Raw genomic sequence first — 14,495 nt, forward strand, 5'->3', positions numbered from 1 at the left:
AATTTCAGATTTTGAAATAGGTAGTCTCTTCATCTTCAACTTTTTTTTTCGTTTTTTTAAATATCTTCTTATACTTTATGGAGCATCCGTCTTTTAGTATTGGGATTACCCAAATAGTCATAGCCAACACTAATCGAATCTCTGATTATGAAGATCCTAACAGGGCAGAAAACAGGTCTAATAGGTTGCATGATCCTATAACAATGGCTAAGCAAAGTTCTAAGAAGTCAAAAGCTAAAAAGGAGGCACATGCAAAAACACCTAAGAAAAGGGGTAGAAAGGTTGCCCCGGCTATATCCATATCTGCATTATCAACGGTATGTATTTTACTATTTTTTTTATTTTTCTGTAATTTTATGTATTCACATGTTACTATTGGACCCACAACATTCGTTTGAGGTGGAATTTATTCAAGATATTATGCAACAAGAAAGCGACAGTCTGTAACTATTGAATCGATTTTTCTTTACTTACACATTTGATCTGTTTTTATAATGTATCTTCTTCTTTTTTGTAGTGACTGTCTTCGCACAAGATATGCAACACTATTATGAATGTATGGTCTCAACAAGGCCAAGACGGAATATGTTAGCGCGAATGATGATCCTACAAGGCTGAAGAGTGACTACACTCCACCAACAGAAGATGATCTTGTTAATGTAGAATAGATTTTTATATATCGATTCACCGACAGTTGTTGATGATATTGTTTTTAAGATACATTAATTAGTGTTTTTGAGTATTTCTTCCCTTTTGAAGATACTACTTCTAAATGTGAAGAGTTTTTATGTTGAAAATTGTTTATTTCGCTTTTCATTTTGTTTTCAATATATTTAATACCTTGTTAAATTTTGTCTCTTATAAGTATAGTACACATCACTATAGTTGATACTATATTATTAGCAGATACAAGATTTTTCAAAACTTTATTATGTATATGATACACGATTACTTTCGATATAACAAAATTTATATGTATCACAACACCTGATACTATATTTTTATACTTGATACAAATCAATTAATTTTCAATATATTTAGTACCTTTTAACATTATGTCTCTTATAAATTTGGTACAAATGACTACACTTGATACTATATTATAAGCTGATACAATTTTGTCAAAAAATATATTATGTATATGATACACAATTATTATTTATCATGCTTTCAAAATCACAAATTGATGTGTATAAGCTGATACAAATTTGTCAAAAAATATATTATGTATATGATACACAATTATTATTTATCATGCTTTCAAAATCACAAATTGATGTGACTCACAAAACCTGATACTATATAATTACAATTGTTACAATCCTATAAATTTGTAATATATTTAGGACCTTTTAACATTATGACTCTTATCCTATACACATCACAACTCTTATCCGGTATATATCACAACACTTGATACTATATTATCCGATACAATTTTTTTTAAAGAATTAAGTATCAAATTCATTATGTTAAATAAATCAATGCAATGTAACAGTATTTTCAGTACTTATTAGCAGTTACATATACATTAATTACTTAACCAATATAACATATATTTTAAAAATAACTTTGTATCAAACACAAAACAATACACAATATGTATACCGGATTCACTTTATCAAAAAATAACAATAAAAAAATATAGGCAGAACTGAAAAACGTAACACTTCAATTTATTGAATCAGAAATTAGTAAGCTAAAAGTACTTTTTAATGTAAACATTTGTACAGTGGAAAGAAATGTTATAATTTGAAAATTATTAGATCTGATAAAACAAAGTACTCCACATCGCTCACAATAGTTCATGTTTGATGTTAGTTTTTCATCTGGATTTTTCTTCCTTTTTTTGTTGATCTACTGGACATTCTTTTGTATCTTGTTGGCAAGACAACTTCTTCCAAAACACAGTCCGAAACTGACCAATCACTTTTGTCCGACATTGAATCCATTGGAACTGCATAACACACTATTACATAGCTTCAATTGTACCAAATATAAAATAATAAACGCCCTTGACACCAAAGGTTCAAGAAGCCAAAACAACATCCCAAACCAAAAGAAAATAAAAAGAAAAAACAGCCATAAAAACGAAACAAAAATAGAAACTTGTAGCTGCTATGTTCGAAGACCATCAATCTTGCAAGGATTTTGCATCTTTCGGCCGTAGAGAGGGTGGCTTGCTGGAATGAACCATCAATTTCTCTCCACTCCAGATTTTTTTTGGATCAAGCTTCTGCAGTTTTTTGGAAGAACAGGGAGACACAATTTGACAACTTGAAATTTTATTTTTCCAGTTATGTTACCTTTTCGTGAACGACTGATTGTTTGAAGAAAGAAACGTACGCTTGATTTGTGGGATTGAATTATAATTTCTGTTTTTAGTCCCTAATTTAGCGCAGTAAATTGATAACAGAAATCTCTAAATTAAAGTATCCACGCTTCCCAATTATGTATCTGAAAGGTATTAAAATAAAGGGATTTCTGTAATTTATGAAAGAGAAGGGATATGATGTAATTTGTATGTTATATGTGGTTTGCATAATTTTTACTATTTATTTATATATGACAATTATAAAAAATAAGGTCTCTATGAAGTTTGACTTTAAACTCAAATTTGTTGAGACGACAACTATAATCACTTTATCAAAATTTTATCAAACTAAAAATTAAATAAGTAAAAATAAAGTGAGAGAATAGAAAAACTCATTGTAGCGTTTCAAGAACTACATATGATCATGAGTAAGATTTAAATTTCAACTTGCAAGAACTACTAACATTCTTTCACCAAACCAAAGTAGGTTGGTACTAGTAGTGTAGTATATTTGGTAGAGAGTAAAAGAGCATGCATCAATATCAATATTATAATAAGGAGTAGTTAGTATTAAAAAAGGAAAAATACAAAAAAGAGAAATAATGAAAGGAGTTACCGTGTAGACAACGAAGTTGAGAAAACCAAGAATAATGCTTAGCTTTAACAAGACACACGAGTTTGAGCCTCTTGTCAACGCCATTGTCCCATGAGTCCCCCCACCCCCCATCCCCTCTGTCCCACTAGTGTCCCGCCGTCACTCTATTGACCACCCACCAAACCACCCCTCAAAATTTCTACTTTTTCACGAGTTTAAGTTTTATAGATCGAACAATAATTAACTGATTTGTTTTAATTTCAAGTTTGATAGAGTGATAAAATGTGTGTATTTTTTATTTTTTTAAAATCCTATTTTATTAAATTATAGTGAATATATTGTTATAGTATAACAACATGAAGAATTAACTAATTATAATATATTACATTACACTTATTATAATGTGAAAAGATTTAATTAAGAAGTCAGAAGAACACAAAAGAAAAGGAACAAAGGGATGAAACAAACATTTGGTGGATTTTGGCGGCCTATGTGGGGGTGTGAAGACGTGGCAAGTCTGGTCAGCAAATGTTGGTGCCACGTGGGATGTGCGACCGTTAACGTTGGTTAGTGCACTCTCTTGTGTCCCTTCCAAGAGTAACAATGGAGGGTCTAGCACATGCAACAATGTCTCTATAATATCCATCTCCATAACACCAATTTATATTCCTTATTTCTTTTCTTTTTTCTTTTCCTTGTACGAATTCATTGTCCATTAGTAGAGGCAGAGTCAATATTTCAATAACTTGATCAAAATCTTAGTTGAATGATGATTTGAGACTTGAAATCGAGGTTTGAAAGTTCATATAGATTTGAATGATGATTTGAGACTTAATTGGATGATTTAGATGGATTTTAAGAAACTCAGGAGTGATTTCAACACTTTAATTACAAACTAATTAATTACAAACTAATGAGTCTAAAGATTAAGAAATGATCACGATCAAATAGGTGATCAAACGAATCCTAACATGTTTGTAGGGTGTTTGCATTCTGAGGGATTTAGGTGAATTCATTCATCAAAATTGAAGAGATGGACACACCAATTTTTTAATTGTTGGTGTTACCACTTGATGTGTCAGGGGTGCGAGCAAAGACATTTGTTCTTCTTCCGTAACAAAATGCATAAATATTACTCCCTCTGTCCCATTTTATGTGAAGTAGTTTGACTCGGTGCGGAGTTTAAGAAAGAAAGAAAGATTTTTAAAACTTGTGGTCCAAAATGAATGATAGAAATTTGTGTGGTCGTAAATCATTTCATTAAGGATAAAATAGACATTTTATAGTTAAATTGTTACTTAATATAGAAATGTGTCATTCTTTTTGGGACCAATTAAAAAGGAAAGTAAATCACATAAATTGACACAAAGAGTACATGTACCTAGCTATATTCAAGGTCGGTCAAAAAGATAATTAATGAAATATCAGTGACTATTCATATATCATTTCCCCGTTAACGTGTTTCATCTAGTATGTACATTAAATGTAGTGGTAACTGCTAAAATCTTCATGTCTCAAATTAAAATACATCTCTACCGACCACTTTGTTTATTATTCTATCTTTTTTTAAGTTTAATGTCTTATACTCATATTAGATCCTGACTAATCTAAATTCATTTTAAAAGTGCTCTCTAGCTAACAAAATTAAAATGCCTGATGGACTAATAAAACCAATTCAAAGACTTTCTAATGCATCATGATTCATGACTATGCTTTGAGTCAATCTTGCATGCTTTTTTTTTTTTTTAGAAAAGACTTATATCACTAAAAATATATATTGTAATATGTATGTTTAATTTTTTCGCACTCCTTCTGTTTCAATTGCTTAACTACTAGTACTATTTTATGTAATCATTTAATACTAAGTATAGTATGAAAAAATAGTAGTCATAAAATTCTCTTCATGATTTTCTTTAATAAATCAGTAAAATAAAATATTTATATTTGATATATGAGCAAAATAAAATGAAACAAATTTCGATATAAAACTTTTTACTCCCTTCATTATTCAGATACAAATAGGCTTCCTGCATCCTCAAGGATATATCAACAGCATGATATGAAAATATTCCCATTTAACCTATACAGGGGCGTAGCTACTATAAGTAAAATGATACATGAGGTGATTAAAAAAATATTTTGAACATTCTTGATAGAACAAGGTGTTATAACCCAGTGCTTTTAGATGCTTTGGAAGAGCCCTAAGTGCCCATGTATTCAAATCTCACTGGCAATAAAAAAATTCCTTTTTCTTGGACACTTTTGATGAAATTCCTGGCTCCGACACAGAACCTATATCTAATTGATCAGTCTGTTATATATATATATATATATATGAAGCATGCATGTGGAAGAAACTAGGGACATGTATAAACGCGATATATAAAATGTTGGATGACATATATGTATATATCAATGTACGTAAAAAGGTTTTTCACTTTTTGCATAGTACCTTTAAATAGAATAATGTTTGTTAAGGATTTTCAAGATAACAGATGGTGGAAACAAGCGAGAAACCAGGAGCTATTAACCACAAAACCATAGTTTTAACTTCATACGAGGACAAAGCCAATGAATAATTACCTTGGTCGATACAAATATCGGACAGGCTCTTGCTTCTTTGTATCTCTCGTTTTGCCCACTCGATTTGTTTTTTCTTTGAAAAAAAAAAACATATTGCTATATATAACTATCTAAACATTTATGACTTATTTCAGACCATGAATTTCTAAATATTTTAACATTTCTTGTTCAGTTAAATATTTTCATATAAATTAGACGAGAAGAAGAGAGTATATTATATGTTTGGGACCCAATATATTTGAAAGAGACATATTTGAGGCCACCCATATCTTTATTTTGCCATCTTACTCCTATCTCCCTTACATTTGCATGTTCTCCTATCAAATCCCTTTAAGTTCTTCCATAGTCAGCATTTAATGCTCATTTTTCTTGCTTAAAGTATTTATATATTGGTAGTACGCACAATCTTCATTCAAAAATTCAGCAAAGTACCAACAATTAACAATTTTAATTTCATCTTGTTTGAATCAGTACTTCAAACATATATATAGTAGAACCAATTAACGGGGATTTTCATTTCAAATGTCAATCACCAAAATCACTACTCTTCTCATGATGATTTTCCTTCTTTTTCATGCATGTAATGCTCGCTCACTTGGTGTCCTCAACAAGGTTTGTTTTATTTCTATCTATTAATATTTTCACTTTAATTCTTGATCTCTAAGAAATTAGTAATAACAATAACGATAATATAACAATTACAATAAGTAGGATAAGAGGGAGTTGCTCGGATGGTAAGCACCCCTCACTTCCAACTTTAGAAGGTTGTGAGTTTGAATCACCAAAAATATCATTTTAGCCCTATTTGCGTAGGATTACAATTTTAAGATGAAGGAGATCCAAAAATGTCATGGACAACGAATATTCATATAACCAACCCTTACTTGCCTATCGTTATAACTCTATTTCTAAGACAATTTGTGTATCAATTATATCTTGATATATTTGCAATTTAAATAGTAATTTCTCTCTTATCTTTTTGCAGAATGAAGAGAACCCAAATAATGGTAGGGTTTCCAGTACCCCATGGGATGTAAAAGCAAAACAGTCATCAGCACAGCCAAATAAAAGTGTGAAGGAAAATAATGAAAAAGATGACGATGATCATCACTATGGAGTTTCAGTCACTTGGAGGGTTCATCAACAGAAAAGGGAAGATCCACCACCAGAGTTTAACTTGGATTATTTACCAGCAAGAACACACCCTCCTGTTCACAATTAGTTAACAGGCCCCGCGCGCGCGGATGATTAGTTTTCTGATCCAGTATCTAACATGAATTTTGGAGGAAGTTAATTCATTTTATCATCATGTTTGAGTACATTAACTAATTTGATCCCAATTTGAAGTTGTTGGGCTCTTAATTATACTTTTTGAGGGATGATATATATATATATATATCCCATGAACTTTTATAATTTCTAAGTTCATATTAGAGTGCGAACGTACCACTGTTTTCTATCTAATGTATATTATATAATTCTACTTAATTATAATGGAAATTTGAGTTTGAGTTCTTGAATAGTTCATATTTAACTATATGCTCCAGCTCCTTAATTAGTATAGGTTTTAATTAACAGTCTTAATTATCTATTGGTTGTTAATGTAATTTTACATGCATATAGTAATCCTAAGAAATGGTCATATCAATCCTATAAGGAGCCTATAATTAATTAGTATATAGTTGCATTTTGGATCATGTTCTTCAATGCGTCTAGCTAATAATTTGTAGTATTATTACTATTTATAAGCAAGCATTTCCTTATACCTTAGCTATAACGTTCTCATAATTTTGCATGGGGGCCATACTTTTCACATGTTAAATTGAATAACCTCTTAATCATGAATTGTTGCAAAAGTGAGAGTACTACTTTTCTTGTTGAATTTGGTCTCCAAGCAGAATTGTACAATTTTTTCTATGCTGATATATATATGGCAACAGACACATATTCCCAATTATACAATGTCAAGTAGTCAATATAATTCCATCAGAATTTGTTACATATCGTCAAGGTAGTTAATTGTAACTCAGATAAATTATACTAGGGACTTAACAATTATATATTTACCATTCATTCTAATTGTGTGAAGATATTTTACATTGTTCATATCATAATATGTGAGTCAGGACTAGGACACGTATACAATGGTTTGTTGAAGAGGAGCAATAAGGACAAGAATGGGAGTAGAGACTAGAGAGGGGTAGGTATTGATTGGCAAAAAAAATGGGTGGTAAAATGTTTGTACACGTTCGTTAATTTGAATAGGAACTTGCAGTCTTATCGTATATATTTTAATTTCTTTTACGTAGTAAGAATATATTTTCCTGTATTATATTTGGCTTTTCTCTTCATCTATAATCAATTATATTGTTGTTTCTAGCTGTTGATATATATACCAATATCCGTAAATGAAATTAAATCAGTGGTGACATAAATCAGAAAAGATCCTTTGCAAGTTCTAATTGAGTAGAACAATAATATGTAGTAATATATTCTGTTCTAGTATGTCATTCTCACATCATTAAGAAATTAATGAATGAACCTCTTTCATTGTTTGCACCAAATGGACCCAAAAAATCATAAGCGAAAAAATTTGTCAAAAATTTCAAAAGGACATATCAATCTTTTTTAAATCAAACAGGCAAATCGCTTCTGACAAAGCGATTTCTCTCTGACATAATATTGACGCCGTTACATGTGAATGCTTGAGTTACAATTAAAAAAAATAAAAATTGGAGGGAGAATTTCGCTGCCTTATCAATGATATTTAAAAAAAAAAAAAATTTAAATAAAACGCTGCCAGCGATTTTCAAAAAAAAAAAAATCTTAATAAAAAGGCTGCTAAGGCAGCCATTTTCAAAAAAAAATATATTAATAAAAACGCTCCCAAGGCATTAATAGATTTTATTTTTATTTTTTTTTTTTAAAAATCGCTGCCAAAAAAAAAAGTCGCTGACAAGGCAGCGAAATTCCCCCTGCAATTTTTTTTTTAATTGTAACTCAAACATTCACATGCAATGGCGTTAATAATGTGTCAGAGGGAAATCGCTTCGTAACGAGCGATTTTGCCCTTTTGGTTTATAAAAAAATTGATGTGCCCTTTTGGAATTTTTGATAATTTTTTTCGCCCTTTTGGCTCCGGACTCGTATATATTCTATTCTAGTATGTCATTCTCAAATATCATTAAGAAATTAATGAATGGACATCTGTCATTGTTTGCACCAAATTGACCCAAAAAATCATAATTTTTTGGCGGAATTAAAAGAAAAGAGCAAGTAATTAAAAATTAGGCATGGCAAAATGGTTAATTAAGCAAGACTATAAATGACAGGAAGGACAACCTTTAAGAAGAGGTGTTATCTAACATCGCTTTAAAAATAATATGTATTTAAATTGAACGATACATATACATACAGTAAAACAAATACAAGCTTGAAAATAATACAAAGGAAATAAGAACAATTTGTGAGGAACAAAAGCCTCAAGACGAAGACGAGAGGGAGTTGCTCGAATGGTAAGCACCCCTCACTTCCAATCCGAAGGTTGCGAGTTCGAGTCGGGAGCAAAAGGGGTGGGAGTCCTAGGGAGGGTAAAAAAAAAAAAAAGCCTCAAGACGACTAACATAATTTTAGACTCAAACTCATTTACAAAGTCGAATTGTGATAATAGATCGACACTGCTTGCGTAAAATCCTGCATACGCTACTAATTAAGCACATTTAAAGCCTTTAGGCACTTTCTTTCCACAAGAATTCAGAACTACACTGATGGCAATAGGAACTTTAAGCTTAAGGACACCCAAAACATTTGCCTTTATGGCAGTGCATAAGCACAAAGCAGCTTCAACATCTGCTATTCCTTCTAAAAGAGCACAACATTTGCTACTTGGTTTTGCCCCAATGACTTCATGAACTAGCCCAAGCCAATCTCCACAAATACCAAACTTTAGGGTATCTTTGGGGCACTTGGATGGTGCTTTTGTTGGTGTTGGAGGGCATGGTATATTATGAGATGAAGCACAAGTGAAAAACACTACATTGAACAAAATTAAAAAAGAAATTACCTTAGATCCAAACATTTTTAGTAATTAACTAGCTAGCTAAGCTTGTACAAATATTTTGATGAACTTGTGTACCAAATTTAGGTTGATCATTTGGGATTTATAAGGGTTCAATTTGTAGGGTACAATAGGTATCCTAATTAGTGGTCAATTATGGTTCTGAGGATAGTGTGGGGGTAACATAGATATTTGTATGAAATGAAGATAAGGAATAAATTGGAAGTGAATGAAGTTCACAATTATAGCATGTTATGTCATTTTTGGCCAACTATATAATATAACCATGTGCATTGTAGGGCTACAAGTCCTACAAAATCAATTGGTTATCTCAAATTTAGATTCCAATATATATATATATATATATATATGTATTTTGATGTCTCGCACCATCGCCAATGTGATTTAACGAGATGATTTTCGAATTCTTCTGCTTTATTCATATGGAATTGATTACTAAGAAGGCAAATGTAGATATTTGAGTAGTAGCCTATTGATGGAGATGTTTATGTCATTAAAAATATATATTATAGGTGTATGTTTAATTAAAGGGCAAATTACATAAATCACATACTTTTAAGATAAAATTACAATTTATTCCTTAAAAGTTTATAATTACAGAAATTTCTCAAACGGATACAATAATATAAGCGTTGATACATGCGCGAGATACAATAATATAAGCGTTGATACATTAATCTGATGCGCGAGATACAATAATATAAGCGTAGATACATTAATTTGATGTGCGAGATACAATAATATATGCGCTGATACACTAATTTGATGCACGAAAATGAGGGATTTTGGAGATTTGTAAAACTTATAAGGGATAATGGTAATAAGTAAACTAAAAGGTGGGATTTCTCTAATTTTTCCTTAATTAAAATAACGCTACTATAAAACTAAATGAAAGTGGGAGCTAGTAACAAAACTTTTGCTGGAACACCGGTTCAACAAAGCGTTTTAATGTTTATTAGTTATTTTAAACCAGGGTTCGAATCTTGTTCTTATTTCGTTTTCTTTTTTTCCACTTTAACATTCTCGTAGCTTCCTTCACTTTCTTTACATTTAATTAGTCTCTTGTCGTCTTCTTAATATTCCTTCCCGTTTTAATGTATTTGTCTTACTTTCTTGCTTAGTCTATCTCAAAAAAGATGTTTTCGTTTCTTTTGACAATTCTTTAATTTCAATTTTTTACATGACATATTTAAGATTAATTTAAAAATATCTCATTTTCAAAATAAATTTAATACCATATGAACCAAAAGTCTTTTTTTATTTTCTTAACTACAAAATCTCTTTTACTTGATCAAAATCCAAAATAGATTAGACTGACACCATATTCAACCTCCGTGGTGATAGACTCACATTAAAGATAACAGTAAATCATATAACTTTTAAATCTTAGATTCATCACTAAAAAGTACATATATTTGAAGTCCGAAGAGATGTTCTATAGACTTTAGTACTTAGGTAAGATACGACTCTCATCGAGTCCTTCTCTTTATTTTTCTTCTAATTTGACTATTTAGTTCTTGTCCTCACAACTAGAGAAAAGAAAAGGAAAAATATAATTACTATTCCCTCCGTCCCATTTTATGTGGCACTTTTCGGATTTCGAGATTCAAACAAGTCTATCTTTGACCGTAAATTTTTCATAGATCTTTTAAACATTTTGAATTATCAATTATTGTGACTAATAGTACTTTTTACGTAGTTTACAAATATATAAATTTCATTTTTTTAAAAATGAAGATTCTATGTGCAAATTCCCGGTCAAACTTAAATTGTTTGACTCTCGAAAAACGAAAAGTGCCACATAAATTGGGACAGAGGGAGTAGTATTTTTTTACTTTTTTATAATCATGGTATTAGGACTAAATTTGCACGCACCCTCACAACTAAGATACCTTTTGCCTAGCTCTCATCAACACAATTGCTGAGTTACTTTGTCCACAAGATATCAATGAATAAAAATAAATCGCTTAATTTTATTGGGTCCACGGATTATAAGATAGAAATGAATTCATCGACTTTTTACTGATAATCTTATTTATAAAAATCTAAACTAATACAAATCACATCACTATCAGCTCCTTCCTTATCTGTATTAGTATGTTAATTATCCAATCACCAACATATACATGTTGAAAGTCAAAGATTTCCCTTCATTAATTTACTATGAGTTGGAAAGTTGACTCTTGGAGAAGGGGTTATTATGACCATTATTTTAAGTAGAAAAATAAATAAGATGAGCTTGGAAGATAAGATATCCAATTTAGAAACAGTTTCATGTATTTCCCAATTGATATAAATACGATAGCTCTCATACAAAACTAGTAACTAAGTCACAAAGACAATTAACAAAATTTCAATTAATATCTACAATCATAAATGGGCCGTGGAAGAGGCTTTACATTCATTTTGGGCTCTCTTTTTGGAGTCTATGTTGCCCAACACTACAGAGTTCCAAGAATAGGTGACTGGGCCCATTCTGGTTGTGTCAAGGCCCGTGAGCTTGAACAGGCCTATCGCAGGCCCGAGAATTTCAATCCTAATGAAGGTCACCGGGCCCATGATTGTTGGTTCCGGGCCAAGTATGATGAGAGTAACTATCGGAGGCCCGAGAATTTCTATGGTAATGAAGCTGGTGAAGAAGAGAACAATGAAATTGTCCATCCGAGGCCCATGAATCTCAATAGGCCCAAGACTTTAGATACCAATGAAGAACAAAACAATAATAAAGTTCTCGATCAAGATTGGGCCAGGCCCATGGATCCTAAAGAAGTTCGTGATAAACCGAACAAGAATAACGCTGTTCATCCTAGCTGGGTCAGGCCCAGAGATCTCAACAATAAGCCTTATAAAAACAATGGGCCGGAGAATTTCAACCCAAATGAAGGTGGTCAAGAGTGATTCGTTATTTATGTTGGGGGACTCAGATATCTCTAAAATAAAGAATAATTTAAATTTCTTATATAAATCTAGTTAAGAGTGTTTTGAGAGTGAGAGTGTTTGTTTGTATTTAAGTTCTTGTAACTATGTATGAAATATAAATCTTGTTACCTTTCCTTTACAATATTTGACTAGAAATATGATTTGTTATTTATTTGACGAAACTTACCAAAACAAAATCTAGTTAGGTGGAAAACTTATTGAAATGTTTGATTACAATTTAACTGGAGCTCTGCTCTTGTATATTTATTGAAGTTAAATAAGACGGTAGAAGTAAGATTCGTTGTAGTCAAGTGGTAATTCAATAGTTTAAATGACACAAATATCCCTTAATGGATTGTTTTAAAATTTTTGTCATCAACAATTGAACTTATGCCTAATGAAGAACAAGTTCTTTAAAAACTGGAACCACAACATGAGATAAATTATGATATAAAATATATATATTTATGCCTCACAATTTTTATTTGTTACTAGAGTCATAAATTAAAGATTAGCACAAAACAAGGTCACAAGTGCCAATAACCCCAAAATCAATTATAATGAAAAACAAAATCTAATATCTTCACAATGGTACGAGTTGATTGAGAATTGGGATTTGACTCTTGGAGAAGGGGTAACATTTAAATAAAAACAAATTATAAAAATATTACTTGGAGGATAAGATATTGAACTAAGTAATTATATATATAGAAATCATCCATCACCTCATGGCGATTAAAAGAAAAATCTTTGGTTGAATTTCAACAAACAAATAAGTAAAAGATGGGCCTCTTCAGATTCATGTTGGGTACTCTGTGTGGAGTATATATTGCACAAAACTATACAGTGCCCAAAATCAATGAGTGGGCCCAATCTACAAATGTGAAGGTTAGGGAGCTTGAGAAGGCCCACCGTAAAACACAGAATTTTGATGGATACAAACGAGGCCCAGGCCCAACTAAACCAGACCCGACCCCATCAATGGGTAAGGGGTAGAGACGACATTACCAAATTAAGTATTTTACTAAGTTGGAGGTGGGTTTTTTTTTCAAGATAATAAATTATTATTTGTTTTTATTGTTATTGTCAACAATCTTCATACAAATATTTTCCTTTTTTTGCATTATTTTTGGTCTCTTCTAGGTTCCAAAAAAGTGTGTTACTACTTTTTATCCATGGTAGATGTATTATCTTTTCTTCTTATTTTATATCATAATGAAGGGCTTACTCTCGATTTTGTTATTATATTATATAACTTGAAAACATCATGAGAATTCAACTAGTAAATACTAATTAAACAAATACTTTAATCCCTCCATTACAAATGGAGAGCTAAGAATGGAACAGAGTCACATAATAAGAAAACTAGAATTGATGACAGCAAAACTAGATCACACAAAGTTAAAATTATTAAAACAATCAAATAAAATCAGTGCAGGTACAACAAAAATTAATGAAAAATAAATATACAAAATAAAAGAAAAATCCTCAATCAAATAAGTTGTGTTTTCATAAAATTTATTAAATATAGTGATTTCTTATTTTATATTGATACCTACCCTCCCTCTTTCAAGGTGATTTCCTTGATACCCTCTCCATCTATTTGTGAATATAGAAATTTTCACCGATTTCGTCAATTTATTTGTGTATATTGAAGTTTTCATCGATTTCATTATTTTGTATTGATACCCTCTCAATCTATAAGACACTTTATAACTTTTTTTTAAAAAATAATAATACTTAAAAATAACTCTTTTTATACAAACGGAACAAAAAATAAAAATAGAATTCTTGTGATTTTATTTTTGGTCATTATATTGTATACCATCTTTTGTAAAAAGACGAGGCCAATTCCCTCATGTTGTATCTATGTTGAAACATAAAAAACAGCATTAGTATGAGTATTTCATTTTAAAAATATTTTTATTCTTATTTTATTAGTATATATAGGCATGGCGAACCTACCCTTTGTCTAGGGGTGTCAAGGGACACCCATTCGTCGGAAA

The 14,495-nt window shown here is 30.8% G+C and overlaps 2 protein-coding genes across 2 annotated transcripts; one reads left to right on the plus strand and one right to left on the minus strand.

Annotated features, from left to right (window-relative positions):
• Positions 1-6,014: 6,014 nt before the first annotated feature.
• On the plus strand, positions 6,015-6,714 carry LOC125824839 (uncharacterized). The gene is made up of 2 exons (XM_049504192.1): positions 6,015-6,104; positions 6,478-6,714. The coding sequence occupies exons 1-2, from the start codon at positions 6,015-6,017 to the stop codon at positions 6,712-6,714; spliced, it is 327 nt and encodes a 108-aa protein (XP_049360149.1).
• Positions 6,715-9,172: 2,458 nt separating this feature from the next.
• Positions 9,173-9,570, minus strand: LOC125824838 (putative lipid-binding protein At4g00165). Its single transcript, XM_049504190.1, has one exon. It carries the CDS (start codon positions 9,568-9,570, stop codon positions 9,202-9,204), a length of 369 nt encoding a protein of 122 aa, XP_049360147.1. The 3' UTR covers positions 9,173-9,201.
• Between the last annotated feature and the right edge of the window lie 4,925 nt (positions 9,571-14,495).

Source organism: Solanum verrucosum, unplaced genomic scaffold (assembly GCF_900185275.1).
Source record: "Solanum verrucosum unplaced genomic scaffold, falcon-dt-bn FXZP01000080.1, whole genome shotgun sequence".
In the NCBI taxonomy this organism is placed as follows: domain Eukaryota; kingdom Viridiplantae; phylum Streptophyta; class Magnoliopsida; order Solanales; family Solanaceae; genus Solanum; species Solanum verrucosum.

Bases quoted from the DNA above. Each gene is read 5' to 3' on its own strand.
- LOC125824838 (XM_049504190.1), bottom strand. From the start codon at position 9,570: ATGTTTGGATCTAAGGTAATTTCTTTTTTAATTTTGTTCAATGTAGTG.
- LOC125824839 (XM_049504192.1), top strand. From the start codon at position 6,015: ATGTCAATCACCAAAATCACTACTCTTCTCATGATGATTTTCCTTCTT. The intron at 6,105-6,477 runs GTTTGTTTTATT...ATCTTTTTGCAG, and splicing joins CACTTGGTGTCCTCAACAAG to AATGAAGAGAACCCAAATAA.